General features: G+C 33.9%; 1 protein-coding gene across 3 annotated transcripts in view; it reads left to right on the plus strand.

Moving 5' to 3' along the window:
• LOC132701180 (synaptic vesicular amine transporter) overlaps positions 1 to 26,420 on the plus strand; it is a 241,218-nt gene that overhangs the window by 68,622 nt on the left and 146,176 nt on the right. For 2 of the 3 annotated variants that reach the window (XM_060668906.1, XM_060668908.1), the window contains exons 1-2: positions 9,605 to 9,702; positions 19,541 to 19,725. In XM_060668906.1, coding sequence (XP_060524889.1) covers positions 19,590 to 19,725 — 136 coding nt within the window. In that variant the 5' untranslated portion in view covers positions 9,605 to 9,702; positions 19,541 to 19,589. Of the gene's footprint in view, positions 1 to 9,604; positions 9,703 to 19,540; positions 19,726 to 26,420 lie in introns of those variants that run through there. The other variant, XM_060668907.1, reaches the window with a different exon arrangement.

Consider the following 26,420-nt stretch of genomic DNA (forward strand, 5'->3'; position numbering starts at 1 on the left):
AATTATAACCTTAATTGAGCCGTTATTGAGCTTTTGAGTTCGTTATATGCCACATCTTCTTGGTAGCAAACATTTTTCGTCTTTTCCTTATGTTGCCGTTTGAATTCGCCTAAATTCGAATTTCAAAGAACCACGCTTGTCGCTAGACCCCGATTATTGGAAAAATATAAACGCATAAAAACTGTTGATACGAGTCAACTAAAAGAATTTTATTTCGCAACTTGAGATTTATACTTAGCTTCTTAATTGATCGAAAAATATATAGGTTCTTCAAAATTCACGTTCTCTTTCGGTGTATATTCCCTATACATAAAATTCTCGGATTTTGATTTAATTGTACAAAATTTATTTTAAAAAAAATCCAGACACAATTTTAATGACATTTTTTGATCTTCTGCTTGTGCCGAAAATGCCATATATATTTGATTTTTCTTATATTTGTATTAATATTCTAAAATGTAAATATACAATGACACGTGTCATTGAACAGGGTGGACATCTTAAAATTAAGATACGATAGTTTCCGTACCTGCACACCTCGAATAGTTGCTAAATTCCGTCAACCCATTGCCGGCGACTTTAACTTCCCAAGAATATCCTGGCCTGTTATTTCAAACGACTTTGTCCCCACTTCCATACATATTCCTAGATTTTCAGAACACATGCGCTTCAGAGAAAACGACGCTCCGTCAACTCTTGATCTTGTAATTATCCCGGATCCCAATTTACTTGACAAATGTTATTCAGGACAAATTTTGCAAGATTAGCTGCAGACCTTTCCCGCCATACATACATACATTTCCTGATAACGACGTCAATGATGCGTGGACATATTTTCTGTCTATTCTGTATTATTACATAGGCACAAGCCCCAAAACTTATTTTGTTAAGTTCAATTCTGAAAAACCTTGGTTAACTGGAAACCTGTTCAAACAAATAAAACATAAGAGAGCTCTGTGGCGTAGATTTAAGGCCTCTGGATCTGCTTCCGATTATGCTTTGCACAGAAGAGTTTCTAATAGTTTATCCTTGGAGATTAGAGAGGCGAATTCAGGATTCGAAAATGACCTCCTCAATCTCCACAAAGCGTCTCGTCTGTCATTAGAGATACCTCGGGAGAGGCCTTCTATAACCAGGACTTCATTTCAAATGAATTTGATTCATATTTTGCTAGTGTCTTTGCTGATGAACCAGCTACCGTCCCACTACGAGGGTCCTATAAATCTTGATTTATTAGAAGATATTCACTTTGATCAAGAGGACGTGAAAAAAACTCTTTCTGAGTTAAAAGAATATTCTGCTCCCGAAACTGATGGAATTTCCAGTAAAATCTTGCTTGCTGTGCTTGCAGAGCCTATTTATATTATTTTGAGAAAATCTTTGGACTCTGCCACACGCCCAACCCACTGGTTATCCGCAAATGTAAAACCGATTTATAAAAAGGGTGATAAGCTCGATGTTTCAAATTATGGCCCTATCAGCCTAGTGTGTATTATATGTATCAGCTGTTACCGTTTTTGATCGACTGCCATATTATATCTATATCGCAGCAGGGCTTTGTTCCCGGCAGATCAGTCATATCAAATACATTGACATGCTTGAATCACTGGACATTATCTCTTGACTCAGGTGATCCGGTGAATATTATTTACCTCGACTTCAGCAAAGCTTTCGACAAAGTGCCACATCGACGCTTGTTATTCAAACTTGAAAAGGTCGGAGTGGGAGGTAAACTGCTAGATTGGATATTGCCGTTCTTAGGCCATCGGTCGTTCAGAGTTCGAATTGGTAACGCTTTTTCACTGCCACAAAACGTGCCTAGTGGTGTTCCTCAGGGATCGGTGCTGGGACCCGTGCTATTCTTAGTGTATACCGTGGATTCGCTCTCCAGCATTGATTCTCATTTGAGCGCTTATGTTGATGGCACTAAATTATTTTAAAATCCTTCAACACATGCGGAGACTTGGCTATTGCCGCTGAATGGTCAAAAGTGCTCTGTGCTGCATGTTGGCAAGACCAATCCCGGTTCGAACTATTATATCAATGGAAACTTTGTGTCAAGTCTCGACGGACCTAGGTGTGACAGTAACTAATGATCTTGCGTGGTCTGTACATGTATCAAATATTGCAAAGAAAGCAAACTGCGCGTTATTTTTGTTAAAAAAGACTTTTAAAAATCCTATTTTGCTTCCTCAGTCTGGAACCCATGACTATTGCTTGACTGTGATGTTCTTGAAATAGTGCAACGAGCGGCTACGCGCTGGCTATTTCAACTTAGACATACACCTTTCCATCTGAAGTGCCCCTTGTGGTCTTAACCAATGATAAACGCCTACATGGTCATCCATTTAAAATAAGAAAAGAACCATTCAGGACTTCACATCACCTGCATTTTATAAGTAACAGGACTTTCGATTATTGTGCGAGGAACTTGTCTGTATTTAAACGTCGCTTGGACTGTGTATTGTTTAACAGCAATAACTAAATATTTATTATATGTATAACATTCTTATGCTACTAACTATAAATGTGCATAATAGGTTCTCCTCTGCACTTTATTTTTTGTAATAATAATAATAATTATAAATTGGGATCACACTAATTTGTATACAATAGAAATACGAGTTTGTGGAATGAAATGATTGAAATGCGATTACTGCGTTCTTACAGGTAGTTTATTACAGTAATAAATTTAATAATGTTTTTAGTAAGTAGTAATTTCCACCTTACATATCTATCAATACCTCTGAATGACTACGTAAACAATGTCATTATGGGATCATCAAAATGTGAATAAAATAATAGAAACGCAAACTAAGAAATGTATGCATTGAAGATCAAACTACGTCAAACATTGTTTTATATTTTCAAATTTAAAAAATTCTTCCACTGGATAGTAGCTTTTATTTAATAAAAATGATTTAATTTTTTTTTTCGAGATTTATGCAGTTTTATTGAAAATAATTCATTTAATCATTAATATAGTGTGGATCTTGCTGTCCAATATGTAATCTTGGAATTGGTAGGGGGTACAAATTTTTAAAAGTAATGTTATATTCATACGTTTCGCATCTCTTAATATTTTTGTTACAAAAGAATAAATATTTTAAATATTCTCTACGAGAGTCTGATCTGATGACGTTTTTTGTGAAATAAATATTTTTCAAGAATCTCTTGAGCTTGCCCTAAATACTACCCCGTAAGCGATATTGGATTGTATTGGATCACATTATATTAATTTTTGAAATATGCCAGTTGAGGGGGAGAGTGAGAGGGTGAGAACATGAGTAGCTCATGAAATTTTATTGCACACGCGTTTTTTTACGGATAATTTATCAATTTTTAATAGAATACTAGAATTCATTATTCCATTTTTGGCGGGAAATTTCATTTGTTAAAAAGGATTGGCAGGTAATTGAGATATTTATTATTCTCAGATTTAATTAATAGAAACTTGTATAGAAGTTATATGGAAATAGATAAATTGTAATAAACATTATTATTTAAAAAAAATATTATTTGCTACTCACACATTATTTCTTCTGTTCATTTTTCACAATCCAGTATCTTAATTCCTTCTTGCAAGAGGGTTTCAACATTCCTCATTTCAAAATTGGTGCTCTGCCTTGCTACAAACCGTTTTGCTGGAGCCCATACCCAATTTCATAGAAAAAGGCTTATTAAAATTTTCAATCCCCAGTAACTTCTTTAATAGAATTGCCAAATGTCTTTTTTTTCCAAGCAGACTTAGCTATTTTTTGGAATTTTCATGACCACATTTTTCTATTCAGCGAACTTCGTGCCATAAATAACCCTACAAGTAGGAGGACAACGAATAGGTTCATTTGTAACAATCCATTTATCTCGGGAGTTATGAGGCTAAGTTTCTCTAGAACACCATCCAGAATTTCAGTAATAATTGCAATGTACTGCTGACTGGTCAGCGTGGCATTGTAAAAACGTGGACCAACAATGAACTAATTACACCGCACTAAATATTAAAGCTGAAACGAACTTGTGGACTTGGGTGATGTACTAGCATTAATTTTTCTCTTGACCAGCACTGATGATTTTTTGGATTATTAATTCCAGAATTCGAAAATTTTGACCCGTCAGTTTACAAAATATACCGAAAATTATTTGTTTTGCGTCCTCTGCCAAAAGCACCTGAGCTGGTCGGAATTTATAAGGGCAAAATTTGGACTTTGGACAGTATAGGATAGGTTAGAATTTTTGACTATATCTCGTATAGAATTGTCATGATATGCTTCGAAATTCCCAGAACACCAATTTTTACGTCTTCTTTTAATTGCTTCTTACGTTCAAATAAAACAATAAAATTAAAATGGAGTTTAATTTCGCAACCACTCATAGGTACCTAGTCTAAAAGAAAAATGTGCTGATAATTCGGTTACTTTCAATTTTAGGTTAGTATTGCTTATTACGACATTTTTTGTTCTGTTGGTGGTTTACGAACGTTGGAATAAAAAATATACCGGGTGTTATATTTAAGAAGAGTACATTTTCCCCATTTTTTTCCTAAGCCCTATATTCAATTCTTTTTCTGTCTTCACCATAGTAATCAGTGGAACAAATCCTACTAGATTTTTTCAGTTTTCACCGTTTACAATTACACAAATTTTTGAAAGATGATATGGCCAAAAAAATAAAATAACCGCGTAAATTTTTGAAGTTTGACATGCACGTATATAATGAAAAAGTCTAATTTTTGACATAAAAATTGTATGTTAAAATGGTATCTATTTAAATGGTAAGAGGTCTCTTTTTAAAGGTTTTTTCACGTTGTATTCGCATACCAATTTTGAAATCATTTGATTCATCAGTTTTTGCAAGACAGTCAAATGAATACTTGCAAATTAGTTTTTTATTAGTTAACCGTAGCTTAAATTAAAAAAAAACAAATAGTTTCATAATTTTATCAACTATTTTATTAAATGTTCGAAACTAGCACCTTGTGCATTTCGACAATAATAAAATACGTTAATAAATTCGTTCCTAATATTGTGCAAAGTTTCCTGGGGGAATTACATTGCAAACATTTCAAACTCTGTGTTTCAAATCTTCAACTGAATTCGGTTTTGTAAAATAAAATTTAGTTTTTAGATTTCCACAAAGAAAAAAGGGCAGGGGTGTTACGTCTGGCCATTCAATGGGGCCTGGTCTTCCAATTCACCCGTTAGGAAAAGTAACTTTTAACTATTCCCTAACACGTCTTCAGTAAAGCGGTGGCGTACCGTACTCCTGCAAAACTATGTCTCTTTGAAATTCATCTTGGTTGTTTGCTACAATTTTTTGAATCTGTGGATTAATTTTATTTCATAATATATCAATGTAACGTTGACCGGTGAGATTATAATCGATAAATATTGGACCAATAATATGATTACCAAGTAAACTCGCCCAAACATTTATATTGTGTGTGATAATCCCGGAAAACATGGATTTTCATCGGACCAATTTCTTACATATTGTATGTTTACTTTTCCATCCAAATAAAACGTTGATTTATCTTTAAAACATACGTTCAAAGCATAGTTCGGTATCTGTCCGGGTCGTCTTGTGACAACTGATATTTACATACAGTTGCTGAAGAGACTTCGCATTTGTCAGCGATATTTTCGGTCGAATTCTGCGGATTGTTGACGACGGTACCGAAAAACTCAACTTGGTTTCCTTCTAGTTTTCTAGTTTTCTGCCAGAACTTTTTTGTTAGCAGTGCCACTAGTAAAAAATTTGTTTAACAGTTTTCTGAAACATTGCCTTGTGATGGGATCGTCAGGATACCTTTCTCGGCTTGCATATTATATACGTGAATAAAGTAGTTATTATTATTATTATTATTAATATTATAAAAAGTATATAAAAGTATAGGAGACTATCTAGGAAATGATAACTGAATATCAAGGGGTGAAATTTCTATATGGAACTTTGGTTGGGTCAACTAACAATTTTGGTGTCCATGACCCATATACTTAATACGTAAACTGCACGATAACCTACGGACCTCAAAAAAATATTTCTTCTTCTTAGATGCATATTTCATGGGATTGGTTTAAAATCTGCCACATTACAGCGGACCAGACAAATACTGATAACTATTAGAAAAAATTTGCATTAATCTTATTTTTGACTCAAAATGAACGAAATTTGGTACAAATGTTTTTCAAGGAATTCTTCTGTGTTTGTAAAGTGACGTTGTTGTACTACCTGATTCTGGCCAACTAAACTTCACATTATTCGCAATATCGCATTATTACAATGGAGAAATCGTTTACAGGGTGAAACATACAATTTTTTGATAAAGATGTCTTTATCGACACATTTGAGGTTTCAAAAACTACAAGCTGCCTAGTCCTATTGAAGAGAGTAAAATTAACTTATTATTTGATATATTTTTTGCCCGACACAGGGTGAAACACATAATTTTTTGATAAAAGTATTTTGTTCGCCACCTTCGACGGTTCCAAAATTACAACCAGCCGGGTCATATTGAAGAAAGACAAATTGACTTCATGTTTCACCTTAATTCTTAATGCAATACAAAATCGTCTACGTGTGAAACATACAAATTTTTGATGAAAGGGTCTTCTTCGACCGTTCAAAAATTTCGAACTGCCTAGCCTTATTAATGAGAGCTAAATTAACTTCATATTCCAAATATTTTTAACGCGGCACAAAATCGTCTACAGAGTGAAACATACAATTTTTCAAGGGTGCAAATTTAAAACTGGCTACCCTAATTTTAATTCAATAGCTTTATTAGTGTTTTTAGGAGGCTCAAATTTGTCTGCAGTATTATACAAAATTTGGAAATATATCATTATCAAATAATCTTTTAACATTTTTCAGTCTATGCGTAAATACTTTCTAGCTCATTTTCCACTATAAATTATTTATAAAATTATGAGGACATGTCAAAAATGTCAATTTGACAGATAACCTCTGAAAAATATATATTTTTATAATCTAACCTTAATTATCAAGGCTGTCGAAGATATGCCCGACAGCATAGTCCAGAGCTGTACTTGTGGAGCGGTTGGCTCGGAATCAGCTCTGAGCATTAGAAATCAAAGAATATTTTTCAAGGAACCCCTGCAATCTGCCATTATAACAGGACTGAAAGATTTTTGCCACTTGACATTGAAGAACTACCGGGCGGTAATTCTCTATGTTGGTTTTATTGCCTTTATTTTTAAAAATAGGTACGATTTTTGAGTTTTATAAGGCCTGTGGATACTTGCCCTGAAGGAAGCTTAAATTGACTAAATATGATAGAACATTATTATATAGATTATTTCTTACGGCATACTTTTCCAATTGCTTGTTACTTTCGAAAAATTCGATTTCATCGCTCGTATAAAAATTTTATATCTCGGTAACGGTAAGTCCTACAGTATTTTGTTCGCCACCTGCGACGGTTCCAAAATTACAACCAGCCGGGTCATGTTGAAGAAAGGCAAATTGACTTCATGTTTCACCTTAATTCTTAATGCAAAACTGGCTACTCTAATTTTAATTCAATAGCTTTATTAGTGTTTTTAGGAGGCTCAAATTTGTCTGCAGTATTATGTAAAATTTGGAAATATATCATTATCAAATAATATCAAAAACGTCAATTTGACAGATAACCTCTGAAAAAATATATTTTTTGATAATCTAACCTTAATTACCTTTTCATTAATTAATTTCATTAAAGTCTTTTAATAGTTTTCGTTAATTTTGCTTCAAAAATAAGGTTAATACAGCATTTTTATAACAATGAACAGTGTGTGTTTGGTCCGCTGTTTACTGGGTCAGATTTCAAACCCAATCCCTAGCCAACTTCAGCCGCATGTTCATCAACGCCATGCGCAACACAGAACGTGTGCGTAAGTGATAGCATAACTACTTGGCGTTAAATCGGCCGATGTTATGAAAAAACAAACGAAATGCTCAACGAACCCAAAATATATTTGTCAATTGTTCCATAAAAGAAAAATCTTGGTTGTCTGAATCGCCTCTTCTGCACTCTACGCTAGTTTTGTATTGCAAATGCTTTTTGTTCTTGAGGGACGTATTGTTTTTCTATCGTGCCCCTGCGGATTTCCAATGACATTTTTCCAAATTTTGCTCGCACCCTGTATGAGAGACGAAACCTGTAATTATCTCTCCACACAATTTATGATACTTTTTAAATTAAATTATTGCATGTCTTCTAGTTTTTCACTTTCGGCATATAATTAAGCCACAAATACGGCAATAATCGACACACGTCGTACATAATCCAAACAATGTCCGAAGCAAAAATTGTAGCCCTGGATCTCCCACGTTCGCTGATACATTAATGTTTCCAATAGAGTAAATGGTTTTCGAGAAAATACTTGTTTTTGTCTGAAACCATGAAGTACTCCGTAACAGTAAATGAAGTCATCACGCCTAGATCGAATAATTGAAAAACCCTGTTTACAATCGAAAAAAATCTTGAAATAAAAGTTATGGCCCCGGATCTCCCGCATTTCCTGGTTCATAAATTTTGCCGATCGGGTTATTAGTTTTTGAGAAAACGATTTTTTTTGGAAGCCGAAATAACTTGAAAAAAAAATTCAAAAATTGTTTAAAAATATTTCGCAATATTTGATTCTGCTACAGTTTTGATGCGCCGAATCTAGGACCCATACTATATTTTATATTATAGCACGAAATATCTCGAACACCAAGCTCAATATCTGAAAACGTTAAATAGAAAAGTTATAGCTCTCTAAACGGTCTATATAATCGTGCAAAAGATATCTTCTAAGTAGGTATGATAAATTTTCTTTACAAGAATAACCTATTTTTTAGAACAAATCTTATTCTTAATGATTTTTAGTCTTCTCGTTAAAGAATTTATTCAGGCTAGTAACCGTTTTTGTGAAAAAAAATTGTTGGACCCTTACAAATGTAGTTTTAAAATTTTTAAAATCAGTTCCCGGCCTCCCAGACCATTCAGTTTTAACAGGTTCCATTAGGGAAGTAAGGTGTATACGTGTCCCAAATTTGAAGTCGATAGCTTTAAATTTCGGACACTTATTGTGTCTCATAGCGATTTAGGAAAAATAGACGAAAATTGCGAAAAAATTATGGACGCCCGTACAGCCATTCCTACAGATTTATGTGTTTTGGGGGCTTTTTAAAAAGAGCTAAATTTGAGAGTCCAGCTAATACCTTTCGGAAGTCATTCGCATTTTTATAAAGCGTCGAGAGACAACGGAGATCAGAGAATAGAGACCGGCCAAACAGACAAAAAATAAAAACGTTTTTTTTATGCTGTACCATTGGCGATCCCATCGGACTAACCGTTGCCGAGATAAGAGTCTCGTTGCCAAGCGCGCATACTTTCGAAAAATTCGATCTCATCGATTTTTCAAAAGCAACAAGAAAGTCTCGGTTATTTTTGAATTTTCTAGTTGGTTCAATCTAGTTTCCAAATATATTTTTGCCATGCCATTACGACCACATTTTATGATTGTTTTAAATTCATTGATCTTTTCGCGAGTCCTGTAATTTCACGGCGAATACTGCACCGTTTCGATTCTACTCTCCTAGTTTAAGCTAGACGATACATCGCTTATTGATAACGCGTCGATACTAAAAAGTCCAATGTCGCGTCGCTTTTAGTTTAAGTGCAGGTGCATCGTGCGTCGTGTGTGTTTTTCAGTTTGAGTAAGTTTTTCGTCAACAAGTAGCGATCCTGAAGCCTCTATATCCCTTCATTATTTAAATTGAGCAATAATAATAAAAAGGATGAATTTATTATATATAGTTTACTTCTCGTATAGGTATTCCATCAATTTTGGTTGCCAGATACATTGTTGAAACGTCGGGATTTAAGTGCAAGTAGCTTAGCAGTAGATGAAAGGTAGAAGAAATCATTTATTAAAATCTGATTAGTTGCCAATATTGTTTAAATGACGGAAACTAAAAGTCGGTGCAAGTACGTGAAGTTTTTATATTATAGCTATAGGCAAATTAAGTACACGTGATATTTTAGACCAGATAATTGAACCAAATATCAACTTTAATGGTCTACCGTCTTTATAAGGCATTGGACTCATTAGAAAAACCGATAGGGCCTATAATGGCAGGCGATTAATGAGTTGTTGCTGTACAGTACCGAACATTATGACATTATTTTTCAAGTATATGACACAGGACCGCGTAAAGTTTTTACTTACTTTTTTAAACGGTAACTCCTATGAATTTTACTATTTTTAAATTCTTCCGTCAAAATACGTGTTTTAATAAGGAGATGATACATAAATATTTTGTCAGGATTTGAGTTAAACGGAGTGATGTCTGATGCAACCGATAAATGTCAAAATGTTATGACTAAAATCTACCAAAAACAACCGATTGTTCCAAAACAGAGCGGCTCACGACCGAGGAAATGAAGCTGACGTCTTAAGCTGGCACATCCCATCTTCGATGTACAGGGTGGGCACTTTATTAGGGGCCTGTACCTTTTCTTACGAACTACTGATTTTAGAAAAAAAAAAGTTTATACAAAAGTTTTATGGTTTAAATAAAAATTATTTATTTTTTATATATACAGGGTGTTCGATAAGTGCTAGACCGACATTAGTTTTAAAATTTTAAATGGAACACCCTATGTATTTCGATATTTTTAGAACCTTTGCCAAAAATTTAACTTTCATAGAAACTACTTATTTTACACATTTTTAAAAGACTTTCTTCTAACGATCTGCGACAACTAGGTAGTTTAAAATTTCGCAGGGTGTCTTAAATTAAAGGACATTTTTTAAACATTTCAACTAGCAGTATTCATTTTTTTTTAAATGAGACGCCCATGTTTTTGATATTTTTTCTCAAAGCGTATCAAAATACCTATAATTAGGTATATGTATATATATATATATATATATATATATATATATATATATATATATATATATATATATATATATATATATATATATATATATATATATGTCTTGTACCTAAATCTGATGGTTTTCGAAATACTGACACCTAATTATTTTAAAGAATTAAAAAAAAGCACATTACAATTATTTTTGTAATAATATGTATAATTATGACAGAAGTTTAAAAATTTAAAACAAGTTCCAGTAAAAAGTAAAAGCAATTAACAAAAGTAACTGTAACAATTAAAGTAAAACAAAGTAAGGTAAAACAAAATGGAACATATATAGTAGGTTTTCAACGTGTCCACCATCTTTAATTGTCCCAATCAAAAAAAATGTCAGTGGGGTAAAATCTGGACTTCGAGGTGGCCACCAGATGTTTTCTTTTTGTCCTATCCAAATATTGTAATTTTGATTTAAAAACTTAGATGCTTTTCGCTTATATAATTTTAAACAATTTCTGAGGCTAGTTCCTTTTACATACAACCCCAACTCGGCTTGACGAATGGAGGATTCTGATATATTCTCAAAATGTAGAGTATATCCAACTGCTTCTCCTCTGTTAGAACTTATCGAACTTGCCTAAACTTTGTATAAATTATTGGATTCTCTGGAATCCGCCTTACAGGAAACTTTCTTTGCTACTCTCTAAGAGCAAAGCATTCGATAAAAAACATTCAACTGTCCTTTGTTGCACCGTATACATTTTTAACTTAGGTAATACTATTGCTTGATTAACATCACATCTGTCAAACTCTGACTCTTAATTATAACGTCACTTAAAACAATTATAGACACTCATTTGTTTACCACAGTCTACTGGGGTAAAAAGTAAGTTTCATATTATTATTATTATTATTATTATTATGCCTTAAAAAATGGGAATTTTTTACTATTAATGAAAACTTTATTAAATTGGAATTAAAATTAAATAAGATATAAGAAAGATCTGCCATTCCTTAAAATAATTGGGTGTCACTATTTTTTGAGTTTATTCCAAAAAATGTCGAAAACCATTAGATTTAGGTATAGGCATATATATACCAGGACATACATTTTGACCAGCTTCGATAAAAAATATCAAAAACATGGGCGTCTCATTAAAAAAATTGAAGGGGCAAGGTGAAATTTTTGAAAAAATGTCCTTTAAATTAAGACATCCTGTATAAATTTAAAATACGTACTCCTCGCAGATCGTTTGAAGGGAGTCTAAACTACACCAAATTCGAATAAGTAAATTTATTTTTGGCATGGATTCTACAAACATCAAAATATATAGGGTGTTCCATTTAAAGTTTTAAAACTAATGTCGGCACAGCACTTATCTGACATCCAGTATGTATAAAAAATAAATAATTTTAAAATTTAATTTAAACCATAAAACTTTTGTATAAACTTGATAGTCCCTAATAAAGTGCCCACCCTGTACAGAGTGTCCGAAATTCGATGTCATTGCGGGATATCTGGGTTAGTAGTAGAAGTGGAGGATTGCGGGTTCCGGGTTTCTTGTGAAACGAAAGATGCAATTAACAGAAATGTTTTATCCCATTGCGTTTTTGAGCTACAGTGTGATTTTGATAATTTTGAGATTTGCGGCACCCCTCGTATAACCGTTAACATTTAAGCTATCGAAAAAATAAAATTACGTTTATAGAGATTTTTCTACGTAGAATCCTATTTTGACATAAAGTTTTATATTTTTAAAATGGACACTCTGTATAAACCTATGTAATTGTATTGCATTCGTTGAGGGCATTCTATTTGTTTTTAATTTTATTTATCTATTTGTTTTTTGAATTTGATTTGTGTCAGTGTGCAATTTTTGTTCTAATTTATTATTTTGGCTCAGACCGAAGCAAATGCTTTTATTTAACTTTTGCAAATGTATTATGTAGGTATCCAAAACGAAGACAACCAAATAAAAGAAGATTTGGTAGACTTAAAACGAAGCCGCCTAATTAATTTTGTATTTTTTTGCAAAGGTCGGCCCAAAACGTATAATACACCCTATTGGGAAATTAGAAATTATTGTTTTGCCGACAGTTAGAACAACTCCCACAAATTTATTGAAAAACAATTTAGGATAGTGTTGGCGTTTCAAAAACTACTGTTCAAGAAATTAAAAAAAAGCACAAGTTTCATTTAAGTTACTTCATAATTTTCATCCCGGGGAAAAACAAAAAAGACTAGAATTTTGTCATTTCATTTACAAAAAATCAACAGAGGTAGGGATTTTTATAGAAAAATTATACGCAATATAGCCATTACCGCTCCTATGAAAACGAACATATTGTATATTCTCGGAAGCAAAAATTCAGATTCGGCCTTAGTATTTCGAGTTGCATTTTAGGAAGCAATATAAAATTTTGTATATACGAAGGCAGTCCCACAGCAAATAGATATCCGGGAATGCTGGAAAATATCTTACTAGAAATATGCGAAGAAGTCCCGTTAGCTCAGGAAAACAGTATATTTTTTCAACAGGACGGAGCTCCTGCGCATAATGCTTAAATCATACATCCATATTTAGTGAATAATTTTTCATTTGATCATCATTGGATTGGCACACGCAGTCCCATAAGTTGGAAACCTAGGTCTGCCGGCTTATCAGTACTTGATTACTTCTTATTGGGAAACCTTCAAATTTACGAAAATCACCCTCAGCATCAGCAAGCCCGCCCCATTATATTACTTAATTTAAGTCAATTAGAGCAATTTCTTTAGCTGCAAATTTAGATTTAAGTTTGGACTAATTTTCTTTCTAAGAAATATAATTTTTAAACCAAAACAAATTTAAACGTACGTACTAGATAGTAATTAATATTAATGAACTAATCCTAGCTAATTGTTAAATACATAAAACCATGGTTTGAAATAGTTGTCAAATAAATTATTAAATCATAATATTAATTTATTTGCATTTCAGTTAGTAGTAAGTAAGAAGTCATATTAAAATATCATAAAATAGAATCCAGACTGAATTAAAAACAAATGGTAAAATGTTATATATATTCGGGAAGACCTTAGCCCTTAGCGGATGTCATAATCAAAAAATGAAGAAAAAAGTAGGTACTCCACTGTGTTCTACATAAAGAACCTCTATAGGCATATTTTTATTTTTTTGATAGCGTAAATATTAACGGGGTGCGATAAATCGCGAAATAATCAAAATCACCCAGTAACTCAGAAATACTAGTAGTATTACCTATAACCGAGATAGATAGATAGGTAGATATTTATCTCGCTTTTCGATACTTCATGTGATACATATATGGGTATATTAAGCACGTCACATCACATTAAAAGACAGTGTTTAAACAATACATTTAAAAAATAAATTAAAAAAAAAAATCATCTACTGAGTAGGGACATCTATCAGTTAAAAAGATCTTAATTCTTTTCTTAAACAAAAAACAGATAAACTATCAGTTTCTTCGAAGCATTTATAGAAATTTAAAGCTCTGTTATATACTTTCAAACCAAAATACCTTGGGTTTTTTTGCCCGATATGCAATCTAGAGAATGGAACGTCCAAGTAATCTCTTTGCCGTGTATCATATTCGTTCAAGTCACATCTCTTGTTCCATCTTGTCATGTCACTTTTGACGTAAATCAAAACGGAATAAAAATATAATAACGTCATGATCTGAAGTTCCCTAAATAAATCCCTACATGAATTTTTTACTAGTAGCATGAAGCTATGAAGACCCGGTGTGCACCAGTGTCTAGACCCCAATAGATTATGCCGTAACTTATCACTGCTTGGAACAGCCCATAGTACACCAGCTTTAAATATTCAATGGATACCGTATCTCTAATATTTTGGATTAAGTATGGGCAGGAGCTTCATTTGGGCAATATGTCGTCGATGTGATGATTCCATGTAAGTTTGTTGTCAATATGCAGACAGAGAAACTTAGTAGCCTCCACGTTTTCTATAGAACGTCCCTCTAATTGGAGAAGAATACTGGAATCAACGCGATTATTTTTTATGACTATATTTCCATAGCCATTGACACAGATTTATTTAATTGTAGTCCGTTATCGCGTGATCCTTGGTTCTGCTGCCCCTTTTATATTAGCTCTGCTTTTATCTGTAACTAAAATGCTTGTGTCATCTGCATACAGTGCAAATAATGCATCTGTATTATCCTGAGTAAGATCGTTAATAAAACAGTTAAAGAGGAGCGGTGATAGGCAGGAGCCTTGAGTGGTACCGCAGCCTACATATTGAGAGCTCGATTTTGAACCGTCGATCACAACCTGTTGTACTCTCTCGGAGAGGTAAGATTTAACCCATGAATTTGCTGGACCTCTAACGCCCATATTTTCGGTAGATATGCCCCAGAGCGTAGTCCAAAGCTGTGCTTGTGGAGCGGTTGGTGAATCCGCTCTGAGCATTAGAAATCAAAGAATATTTTTCTGCAGTCTGCTATTATAACAGGACTCAAAGATTTTTGCCACTTGACATTGACATTGTTGGTTTCATTGCCTTTATTTTTAAAAATATGTACGATTTTTGAGTTTTTTATGGGCTGCGGACACGTCCCGAAGGAATCTTAAATTAACTAAATATGATAGAATAGGAGCTATAATATCTTTAATAGAAATCAACAAAGTGCCCGGTATTTCATCGATTCCAGATGATTTCTTACGGCATACTTTTCCAATTACTTGTTTTATCTCTACTGTTGTAGTAGGGTAGAGAAACACAGAGCTTGAGTGTATTTGGATATCTGGTGTTAGATTTTGAGGCTGCCTTCTATTGTTAGTAAAATCAGCAAAATATTTATTAAAAGTTTTGTATCCCTCTTGAAGTGTTTCACCACCAACGGTTATGTTAGTTATAGAAGAGGATTTACTTTTATTGGTTGCTATTTTCCCTGAGTATTTCCCAACTTTCCCTACTTATGATACAAGATTTCATTAACCGTAAATTGTGGTGAGTTTTCTTTGCGTGTTTAAATTTTTTGTTTTAATAGGATTAGGGTTATAAGTATTTTTTATCATATAGATTTTTTATCATATAGACATAGATATTTTATTCTTTTATTCATTTGATGCATCTCGTGTACCGCACGACTCAGCTCTCTTAATTCTCTATTAAACCAATTGGTTTTTTTCCTGTACGAGGCTTTTCCTTTTTTTTTACAAATGGAAAACTTGACATAAATATTTGTTTTAGTTTTTCGTAAAAAGTATTAAATTTTTTATCTAAGTCGTCGGATTGAATATCGTAGAGCAAATTATTCCAATCTGTGTTGGATACTAAATCTATAAAAGAATTTACATTATTTTCTCAAACTTCTCAAAAGTGAAGAGCTGAAACGTGTGGTCAGAAAAACATGTGCCTACAACCAAACTTTTTAGTCCGGTAAAGTAGACGAAAATATTGTCGATGCATGTTTTAGAATAATAAGTTATTCTAGTGTGCTCTACTATAGAAGCAATTAAATTACACTCAAGAAGTATATTTTTTAGTATTTTAGTTTGTGTGTTGTTTTCAAGCAAGTTGACGTCGCCGCAAAAAATGTGCTTATTTTTTGTTTGTATGCAGCCTCTAACATTATTGAGAGTTTCTCTACAAATGCTTCGAAGTCTCCCTTTGGAGATCGGTCTACAGAGAAAATTGTGATACATTCCTTGTTAAGCTCTAATTTTATTGAACACATTTCCAAAGTTTTAAATGGAATTTTTGAAAAATTTATACTTTCTCGACCCAAGATCAGACTCCCTCTCCCCTGCAAGTATAATCTGAAAGTTTAAGAAAATTATTGTCTGAGGATTAATGATGCTCTGAGATACACAGCACATTGACGTCGTGGTTACTTAATATTGATTCGAGGGCTTCTTTTTTGTTTGTGAGACCCCCTTGAATATTAACGTTCATAACTACGAATGCGTTAGGTGTCTCACCGTCTGGTTTAAAAAATCCTCATTTTCTGAGTCGTATTCACTGGCGCTGTTTCTTACATTTTTCTCAGGAAAGTAATATCTGCCCACTCTTGCACCAATAGGTTTCCGTTTAAAATTGCATCTTCGTGCGTAAAGGAGGCGCATATTTTAAAGGAACTCCACTGTTCGTTGTGGTTAAAGTGAAGTTTTTCACAATTTACTCTGCAGATGTCCCGCAATAACAAAGGTGTCCAAAAATTGAATCGAATCTAATAGACACTGTAGCTGGATATAACTTGATTAATTAATGGAAAGCAACGTTTTTTAACTTGCGACGGAATGTATAATGTAATTTTTCAGATTAGTTTTTGGGTCATAATTATATTGGAAATGGAAAACTTACCTTGCATTATTTCAATTTCAAATGGGTTTGAAATATTTCAAGTCTGGAAATTTATCTTCGAATTTGAATTTAGAGGTTTTAGGAATCAGAAAAAACTTAAGAGTTGGAAAGTCTGTAACTTAGGGTTACGCAAGATTTCCTTTTAGTTACAAATACGTTCAAGGTTATATCATTTCCGGAAGTAGCCATTAACATCTTTATTTTTCATGAAACACTCTGTTCATTATTTAAAGCCGTATCATAAGTTTCATTAAGTTTCCCACTTATTTGTTTGACTGTTTCTCAGACATCCTGATTTTTCAGATAACTCTTATAGATTTTCTCTATTTTTCAGGTTGTAACGTTTTTAGTAAAGTAGAGTAATATTTTTGAAATCTGTATTGACAATTGATTTATCACCCCAAAATTTGATTAACGGTTATATTATTTTCAAAGCTCAAAAAATATTTTTTCAAATTTTTTCAATCTTATATTTGTCATACTCATTTCTTTCAAATAGGAGTTGTCAAAGAAAATTTTTTTTCGAGCAACCGAGGCGGACTTGGGTATTCAATCCACAAACAAGCGTTTTATTGTTGAACAAGTGGATTTTTGCATTTTTATTTTAATATTAAGAAATCACAAATTGCACCTTTTTGCGAGTTTATATGAGTAAAAATCACGCAAGATTTTTTTATAATATTTCGAAACAATCATTATTGGACAAGCGAAAACCCATATGCACTGCATTCTTTCACCACTCTTATTTAATACTTATAGCCGATACGTCATAAATGAGTGGCCACACGGAATATCTGTTGTCGGAAAGGGGATTAACAACTTGCGCTATGGGGATGATACACTGATCTTAACGTCAACCATACAAGCAATAGCAGAAATTATGAGACTGTCTTTTAGTAGCAATAATGATTATTGACAGACAAGACAACAATTTAATTATCAACACTGGGAAGTGTAAAACCGAAATACGCCGTCATCTGATCATGGCAAGATCAGCCACTACTAAGCTAAACAAAATATGAAAAGACAAATCTATCACTAAGACTAGTTGATGTTCAAATCTTCCCCATTGCACAACGTACGAAAAGGAAACATAGGCTTAAAAAAATACATAAAAATTGAATAGAGGCTTTTGAAATGTGGTTTTATAGACATTTACGAGTATATGGGCTGAGCATCGAACCAACGTATCCTCCGTATTATAAGACATTGGTACACGTACTAGGCTCCTAACCAGAATAAATCGCATCTATCTGCAGTACCTGGGGCATATACCTAGAAGATCAGGAACAATGTAACTAAACATTGAAAGGATAGTTGAAAACAAAAGCCCAAGAGGTAGATCTCCACCTAGATGGGTAGACCGAACAAAAGCCTTAATAAACATAAGACTGCTGGATCGCACAAGATAGGTAGGCATGTCATAAATGGTGTCACTACATCCTTTGGAAACGATAATGGAAAGAGTATGCCATATAAATTTATATGTGGACAAATACCTGCAAATATTTAGAGAATTTGTAATTTCACAGAACCGAGCAAACACACACTACACATTTTACTAATACCGTGCCCCAGCAGTTGACATAAGATTGATGGATTGGTCCACAAGGTCCCTGGCACTGGCCTCCACGGTCATCCGATTTGACCCCTTTTGATTTTTACTGTTGGCGGCTCATACGAGGACGAGTTATTATATCGTGTTAACCATGCATCTACTAATCTATGCTAAAACGAATTTCGGGGGTCTTGATGTTCTTTAATTTTTGATTATTTTTAATTACATTTAATTTCGTTGCTGTATCATAGCTATTTTACTTTTGAAAACACCAATAAGCAAAAAACCGTTAAAATGGGTATGGTGAAAATAATAGCAAAACGATGCAGAAAAAAATTACTTATTTAAATTGAAAATAACGTAATCGGTAATTAAATTTTCAATGATGCTTAGGTTATTGGAGAAGCGTTTACCACCCATCAAGAATAGACAATAAGATCACTGAAAAAATAGATATCTGGATATCTGGGAAACAGTTGAAAATAGGAAGGAAACCTAATGAGATTAATTCATCACCAATCCAAAAATAAAATATGGTGTTACACTTAAAATAAAGATGCTAACGGCGACTTCCGGTGTAACGATTGTTGCAAACCCCGTTATTCTTTAGATGTAATTCTTAAAGGTATTTTATGACAGTATAGTAACTTATCACCAAACAGATGGTCAAATAGGTGATGATTTTAGAGTAAGGAGTACAAATAAAAACAATCTCATTTTGGATTCGCTTTAAAATGATTGAAATCTCCTCCGTTTTTCCAGCGCAGTGAAATAAACGGTCTCGTGCAGCCCGAGGTGGACGTTGTCCGCCATGACGGTAGTCAACGAGTGGATTTCGGGCACAAGTTTCGGTTCCTGGGTGCAGCGCTGCCGGGAATCTCGCCGTCTCGTTCTTGTCATCGTGGCCATCGCCCTGCTCTTGGACAACATGTTGCTCACCATCGTGGGTAAGTGAAAACCATGCTTTATCGCTCAAATTGATAACTAAATACCTGTTTTACTTCGAACATCTTTAATGTTGCAAAAGCCATCATTAGTAGAAGGCACCACTAGTGAAATTCATGTTGCCTATATCTAGTCATCAGTGATGATTTGTACGGTTTATACTAGATATAAGGGAATTTACAGAACAAAATAAGAAGGATTATGACAGCCTATTAACACATCCGCTACCGCCAAAAATTTTTTGAGATAAAAGATTCAGAAAGACTCTTTAAAAACATTTCTTTATATTAGTATTAGACGCCGAGAGGAATATCACATAAACTAGTAGAGACTAAATGGTTGAACATGGAGAGCAGAAGAAAACTACATAAAGCTTGTTTTCATACTACTAAAGTCCTCAATATCTGTACAGAAGGATTGTATTCAGATCTTATGTTCATAATTTAAATATTAGATTTAGAGGTGCCATAACTCCTCCTCTACATAAAACAATACTATTTGAGCGTGGTTTTTCCTTTAATATAACTAAATTGTATAATAGTCTTCAAAGCCCTGACTCCAAGTAGATTTAAATTTTATGTTTTCAGATATTTTTTCGAAAAGTAAAGTTTAAAAAAAAACACAGTCTATCTTTAACAAACGTGAGCAAAATAGGATACATTAATAAGTGTGAGAAGAAGTAATTTTTTTTCTGTTGTTGTGCTCTCGCTGTCGCCATAAAAGAAATAGTTATTGTTTCTCAATCCGTTGGGTTAAATAGATTAGGGTGGCTAACATACTGATGTTATCCATATATATACATTCATTTTGTAAAAAAAACGGTTACTTTTAGAAAGTATGGATATACAGAAATAAAGACATATTATTATTATTATTAATATATTTTCAGATGTCAGCTTGACAGATCTCAATGACATTTTAACATGACACAAGAGTTGCGTCATCGGCCTGGCGCAAAAGTTTTGCCCTTGACAATGCATGGGTCACTGCCAATCACACAGAAACTATTTTTTTCTAAACTTCTCTGATAGCTTTTTATTTTTTATTTTTAAACAGAGACACATATAAATAGATGGATAGATAGATCATTTACAATGGATGTTTCGTCACAAAAAATAACATTGCTTTTTACAAAAATTCTGGATTCCTCCTGCATCGGTTTTTGCTTAGTCGAAATTGCTGACGTTTCGACAATCATCCTGTTGGCTTCTTCAGAGCTGGACTGAAACTGGCTCGAATTTGACTCTGTACCTGCTTATATATTGCTTGAGAGGGGCTAATGAGCTGTGTAAACATCGTCTCGGATGACTGATTCCCAGATTGGGGACAGGTAGAGACCTGGGTCGCGATTAAGATTGTTAGGTTGTTTATAGATTTCTATAGACTCTCGGATTTTTCGTTGGTAGAAGAACTGATTACATGCAAGAATTTTAGTTTTATCAAATAAAATTTTATGCCCGGTTTCATGAGTGTGTTCGGCAACAGCTGATGAGTTTATTTGTCTTAGTTGTAAGGCTCTTTCGTGTTCTTTGAGCCTAATTGATATTTTTCGTCCGGTCTCTCCAATGTATTCTTTGCCTCATATGCATGGAGTGCTGTAAACTCCTGGCGTCTCAAATGGAATTTTGTCTTTGACGGACCGCAGATGTTGAGAGATTTTTGGACAAGTGGTAAATCTGGTTTTGACGTTATACTTCTTTAGAACTTTTGATATTTGGTCAGTGATGTTTTGAATGTAAGGAAGGACCACAGTGGCAAGTGTAGGATTGCTTTCGGCCTCATTGCTATTGAAAGGTTGTGATGAAGTGTATTTTTTGATGGAACGTTTAATATCTTTAATGTGGAAATGATTAGAGAGAAGAGCAGAGGTAAGGTGTTTTAATTCTGTTTTCAGTGGCTCGGGCTGAGATAGTTTCTCATATAGATATAGTATCTCAACCCGAGTCACTGAAAACTGAATTAAAACATCTTACCTACAGCATTCCATGCATATGCGGCAAATAATACATTGGAGAGACCGGACGAAAAATATCAACTAGGCTCAAAGAACACGAAAGAGCCTTACGACTAAGACAAATAAACTCATTAGCTGTTGCCGAACACACTCATGAAACAGGACAAAATTTTATTTGATAACACTAAAATTCTTGCATGTAATCGTTCTTCTACCAACGAAAAACCTAACAATCTTAATCGCGACTCAGGTGTCTACCTGTCCCCAATCTGGGAATCAGTCATCCGAGACGGTGTTTACACAGCTCATTAGACCCCCTCAAGCAAGATATAAGCAGGTACAGAGTCAAATTTGAGCCAGTTTCAGTCCAGCTCTGAAGAAGCCAACAGGATGATTGCCGAAACGTCAACAATTTCGACTAAGCAAAAACCGACGCAGGAATCCAGAAGTTTTGTTTAAAGCAATGTTATTTTTTGTGACGAAACATCCATTGTAATGGGTTTCGTTAATAAATGATCTATCTATCTATTTATATGTATCTCTCTGATTAAAAATAAAAAATAAAAAGCTATCACAGAAGTTTAGAAAAAAATAGTTTCTGTGTGATTGGCAGTGACGCATGCATTGCCAAGGGCAAAACTTTTGCGCCAGGCCGATGACGCAACTCTTGTGTCATGTTAAAATGTCATTGAAATCTGTCAAGCTGACATCTGAAAATATATTAATAATAATAATAATAATATGTCTTTATTTCTGTATACTTTCTACAAATAACCGTAGCAGTATTTTGTGTTGCTGAAATATTTCTTTGCAAGACTGTCTCGGAGAAAGTTTAAAAATTAGCTTAAGCATTCTTTTCTGCTGTACAAACACCCTTTCAGTATCACTAGCTTGCCCTAGTTCATAATGTTGTAAGGAATTGCGGAGTATGCCGAAGCATAATAGAAGACTAATAGTGATCTCTCAAGAAATGAGTCTCTAATTGTTAATATGGCAAAGAATGTTTTATTTAGCATACTACAAATATTGTTTATGTCTTGATCCCACCTCAATCATGCATCAATGTAGGAGCCAAGAAATTTTGTGCTTTGACTTTTTCTTAAAGATGTTCCAGAGAAACTACAGCATAAGTCACGTAAAGGTCTAATGTACTGCCCAGTGAATCCAAACACAACTGTTTTCTCTAAATTTATGATTAGATGATTTTGCTTGCAAAATTTATTAAACTGTTCAACAGCAACTGCGACATTATTTATCATATTATTTATTATGTTTCGTTTACCTTTACACTTATTTTTCTTTGATTCATATACGACATGATCCAGTTATTAATAGACCCTCTTACGTCTAAAGATTCCAGCTTTTCCGACATTATATCCAAATTTAATGAGTCGAAAGCGCGCGATATATCGAAAAACACTCCGACCACTGTCTTTCCGACATCGAGTTTATCATAAATATGTTGGACAAGCTCGATTGTGTCCGTTTCCATATAGTACCCTTCCCGGAAACCATCTTGCACGTTTGAAATTATTTTTTCTTGATTCAAGAAATGGTGAATTCGGTTGTACATTGCCTTCTCTAATATTTTAGATAAGCAACTTGCTATATACATGCTAATATAATCTAAAAGGTAAAAAGTAGTAGAATTAAAAAAAAACTGGCTTAAAACCTAATACAAAAGAATGTCAAAATATTAAAAGTTTCCTAAGATTATTTGCGTGAGTGAATTTTTTTGAAGCTACTCTCCTAGGCAAAGCCCGCTTTTTCTTATTTGGTTTCCTTTATCATCTTTATCGAACTTCAAGGAAAGATGTTATGGTGTTTATATTTGATGTAGCTGGGCTGGGCTTTTTCCGGGATAATAAATTTCATCCATTTTACTATTTATGTAATCTGAATCTTATTTTATGCAATCGATCCCTGAACCCAGGTTCTCCTCTCTTTTTGTTTTCTGAAACATGCAAGCAACGCATTATGAGTAGAAATCGGTTTCTACTCGTATGTTGCGAAAACAAGCCTAAGTTGTAAAGTTCGCCTGTCTTCCAATGATCCTCTTTATTTGAATGTGACCCATATGAAGCGATAGAGCCAAAAACACTTTGATTTCGGAAAGTATAGGTGGTTTCCAAGTCGTAATTTGAAATTGCTTAATGGTTTTCTCCCTAAGAAAAACTTCTGCATATCGATTCGTCTCTTCAGCAATATGTATTAAAAACTCATCTGTTATTAATAATTTAAAAAATCCATAGGGTGAGTGGTGTGATACATCTAATCGTAATCCAGGGTTACCTGAGAATGGAATTTGTTTCAAGTTTATCCCGTCAGCCCATCCAATATTCCACAAGTTATTACTATTTGGCAATAGATCAGGAGCGTTAGCGAATGTCAGCAGTTCATCATTCGTTAAAGGTCTCTTTCTATCCCACTCAATACGTCTTTTTTTTGCGCCCGAAGGGCCTGCGATCTCACTATCCATGACACTACTTCTTTGAAGAAATTACCAAAACCGACAATTCAAAAACACGTGCTCAAAAGCGCCAAAACTGCAAAAAAATAGCTACAGCCCCTCTCAAAAGCCTGACTACCTAACATTTTAAGTGCACTCGACGCAACTGTTGCGTCATCGACTTGTGGTGGTGGAAGGCCAACAGGCCAAAGCCAAAGCGAAAGTTTTAAAGAAGTATAGAAAACAGAACTGACAGATAACAAAAACACATGTGCCTGGTCCATAGGAAATGAAATGAACGGGAAACATGGTAATGAAGAGTTAGAAATTGAAGGTAATACCGAGATCAAATCGCAATTGATTTTTAACTGGTCGATGAAAATGAAATTTGAAATATAGTTAAAAAAATTAAAGAATAATTTCAGTTGTTGGATATTTACAATAGTCTCGTTAACTTTTGTGTTGCCCCGTGATTCTTAAACCATTACTATTTGTGATACACAACTCGAGTTTTGGAATATTTATAGATCAACTAAAGTATACCCTGGTAGTCCCAATCTTTAAAAATGGACTCTATGGTCGAAAACAACCTGCTAAATAATATACATTGTTGATAATTACCAGGAAAATCGACTCAAACCGGGGTAGTTAACACATACGTTTTAATTTTTAGTAATACCTTTTACAAAACTTCTGGATTCCTCCTGCGTCGGTCTTTGCTGAGTCGAACTTGCTGACGTTTCGCCAATCATCCTGTTGGCTGCTTCAGAGCTTGACTTAAACTGGCTCCCTTTTTACTCGGTACCTGCTTATATTTGTATATTTATGGATTTGATAATGGAAACGCTACGTCGATGATACTTTTGCTATTTGGCCCCATGGTCAAGAAACTTTAGTAGATTTTCTTAGACATTTAAACTCTATACACCCTAAAATACGTTTTACCATTGAAATGGAAACTATTAACAACCTCCCATTCTTAGATATTCTTATCAATAGAAAATCAGACCTAACATTGGGTCATTGTGTTTACAGAAAACCTATGCATCTTAATGCATGGTCACATTACTATCCGGCCCAAAAATCATCGGTTATCTCTCTTGTTTACAGAGCCGTAAAACTACCTCAGCTCGAATCATTGAACCCAGAATTAAAACACGTTACCTCTGCTCTTCTCTTTAACAATTTCCATATTAAAGATATTAAAAGTTCCATATAAAAATACACTTCACCACAACCTTCCAATAGCAATGAGACCGAAAGCAAGCTTACACTTGCCACTGTGGTCCTTCCTTACATTCAAAACATAACTGATCACATATCAAAAGTTCTAAAGAAGTGTAACTTCAAAAGCAGATTTAGTACTTGTCCAAAAATCTCTCAACATCTGCGGTCCGTCAAAGACAAAATTCGATTTGACATGCCAGGAGTTTACAGCATTCCATGCATATGCTGCAAAGAATACATTGATCCGGATGAAAAAAATCAACTAGGCTCAAAGAACTCGAAAGGGCCTTACGACTAAGACAAATAAACTCATCAGCTGTTGCCGAACACAGTCACGAAAATTCTTGTATGTAATCAATTCTTCTAGAGTCTATAGAAATCGATAAACAACCTAACAATCTTAACCGCTACTCAGGTGTTGATCTGCCATCAATGTGGGAATCAGTCATCCGAGACGGTAAAACATAAATTCTAAAATTACTAAATACGCTGACGATACCAACGTTGTAAATAAAAATACGACAAACCTTAGGCAGGCAGCTGAGTGGTTTATGATGGGAGCAGATAACTGGTTCTCTATGAATAAGTTAGCTGTCAATAAAGCCTAGACAGCTGCAACAATATTTAGAACAAATCGATCACGAAACTGTGATACTGTTTGCATCAAGTTTTTGGGTATTATATAGTAAAATCTTGGGTAAGTATATTTCACGGGAAGCTAAAAAAAATGCTTTATCCCACAAATTTTGATGGTGTTATATGTATGGAAGTTGATGACATAAAAAGGGGTTTTATTTTCCTAAAGAACTCCCCGCAAAACCATACGGCAATTAAACTCTCGAGAGACATGTATGGAAAAATTTAAAGAAAACAAAATTTTAACCCTAGCTGCATGTTCATACAAGAGTTATGCTTACTGTTCTTTTCGAAAAACAGAAACATTTTTGAATATCCCAGAAACAGACTGAGTATGACTAAGAAGGGTGTTAGGTTTGATAATAGTTTAGGAAAATGTAAAAAGAAGTAATGACATAAAAAAGTTAAAGAAAACAATTTTAAATTTTACT

This window comes from Cylas formicarius, unplaced genomic scaffold, assembly GCF_029955315.1.
Source record: "Cylas formicarius isolate icCylForm1 unplaced genomic scaffold, icCylForm1.1 PGA_scaffold_4__25_contigs__length_36172078, whole genome shotgun sequence".
NCBI lineage: Eukaryota > Metazoa > Arthropoda > Insecta > Coleoptera > Brentidae > Cylas > Cylas formicarius.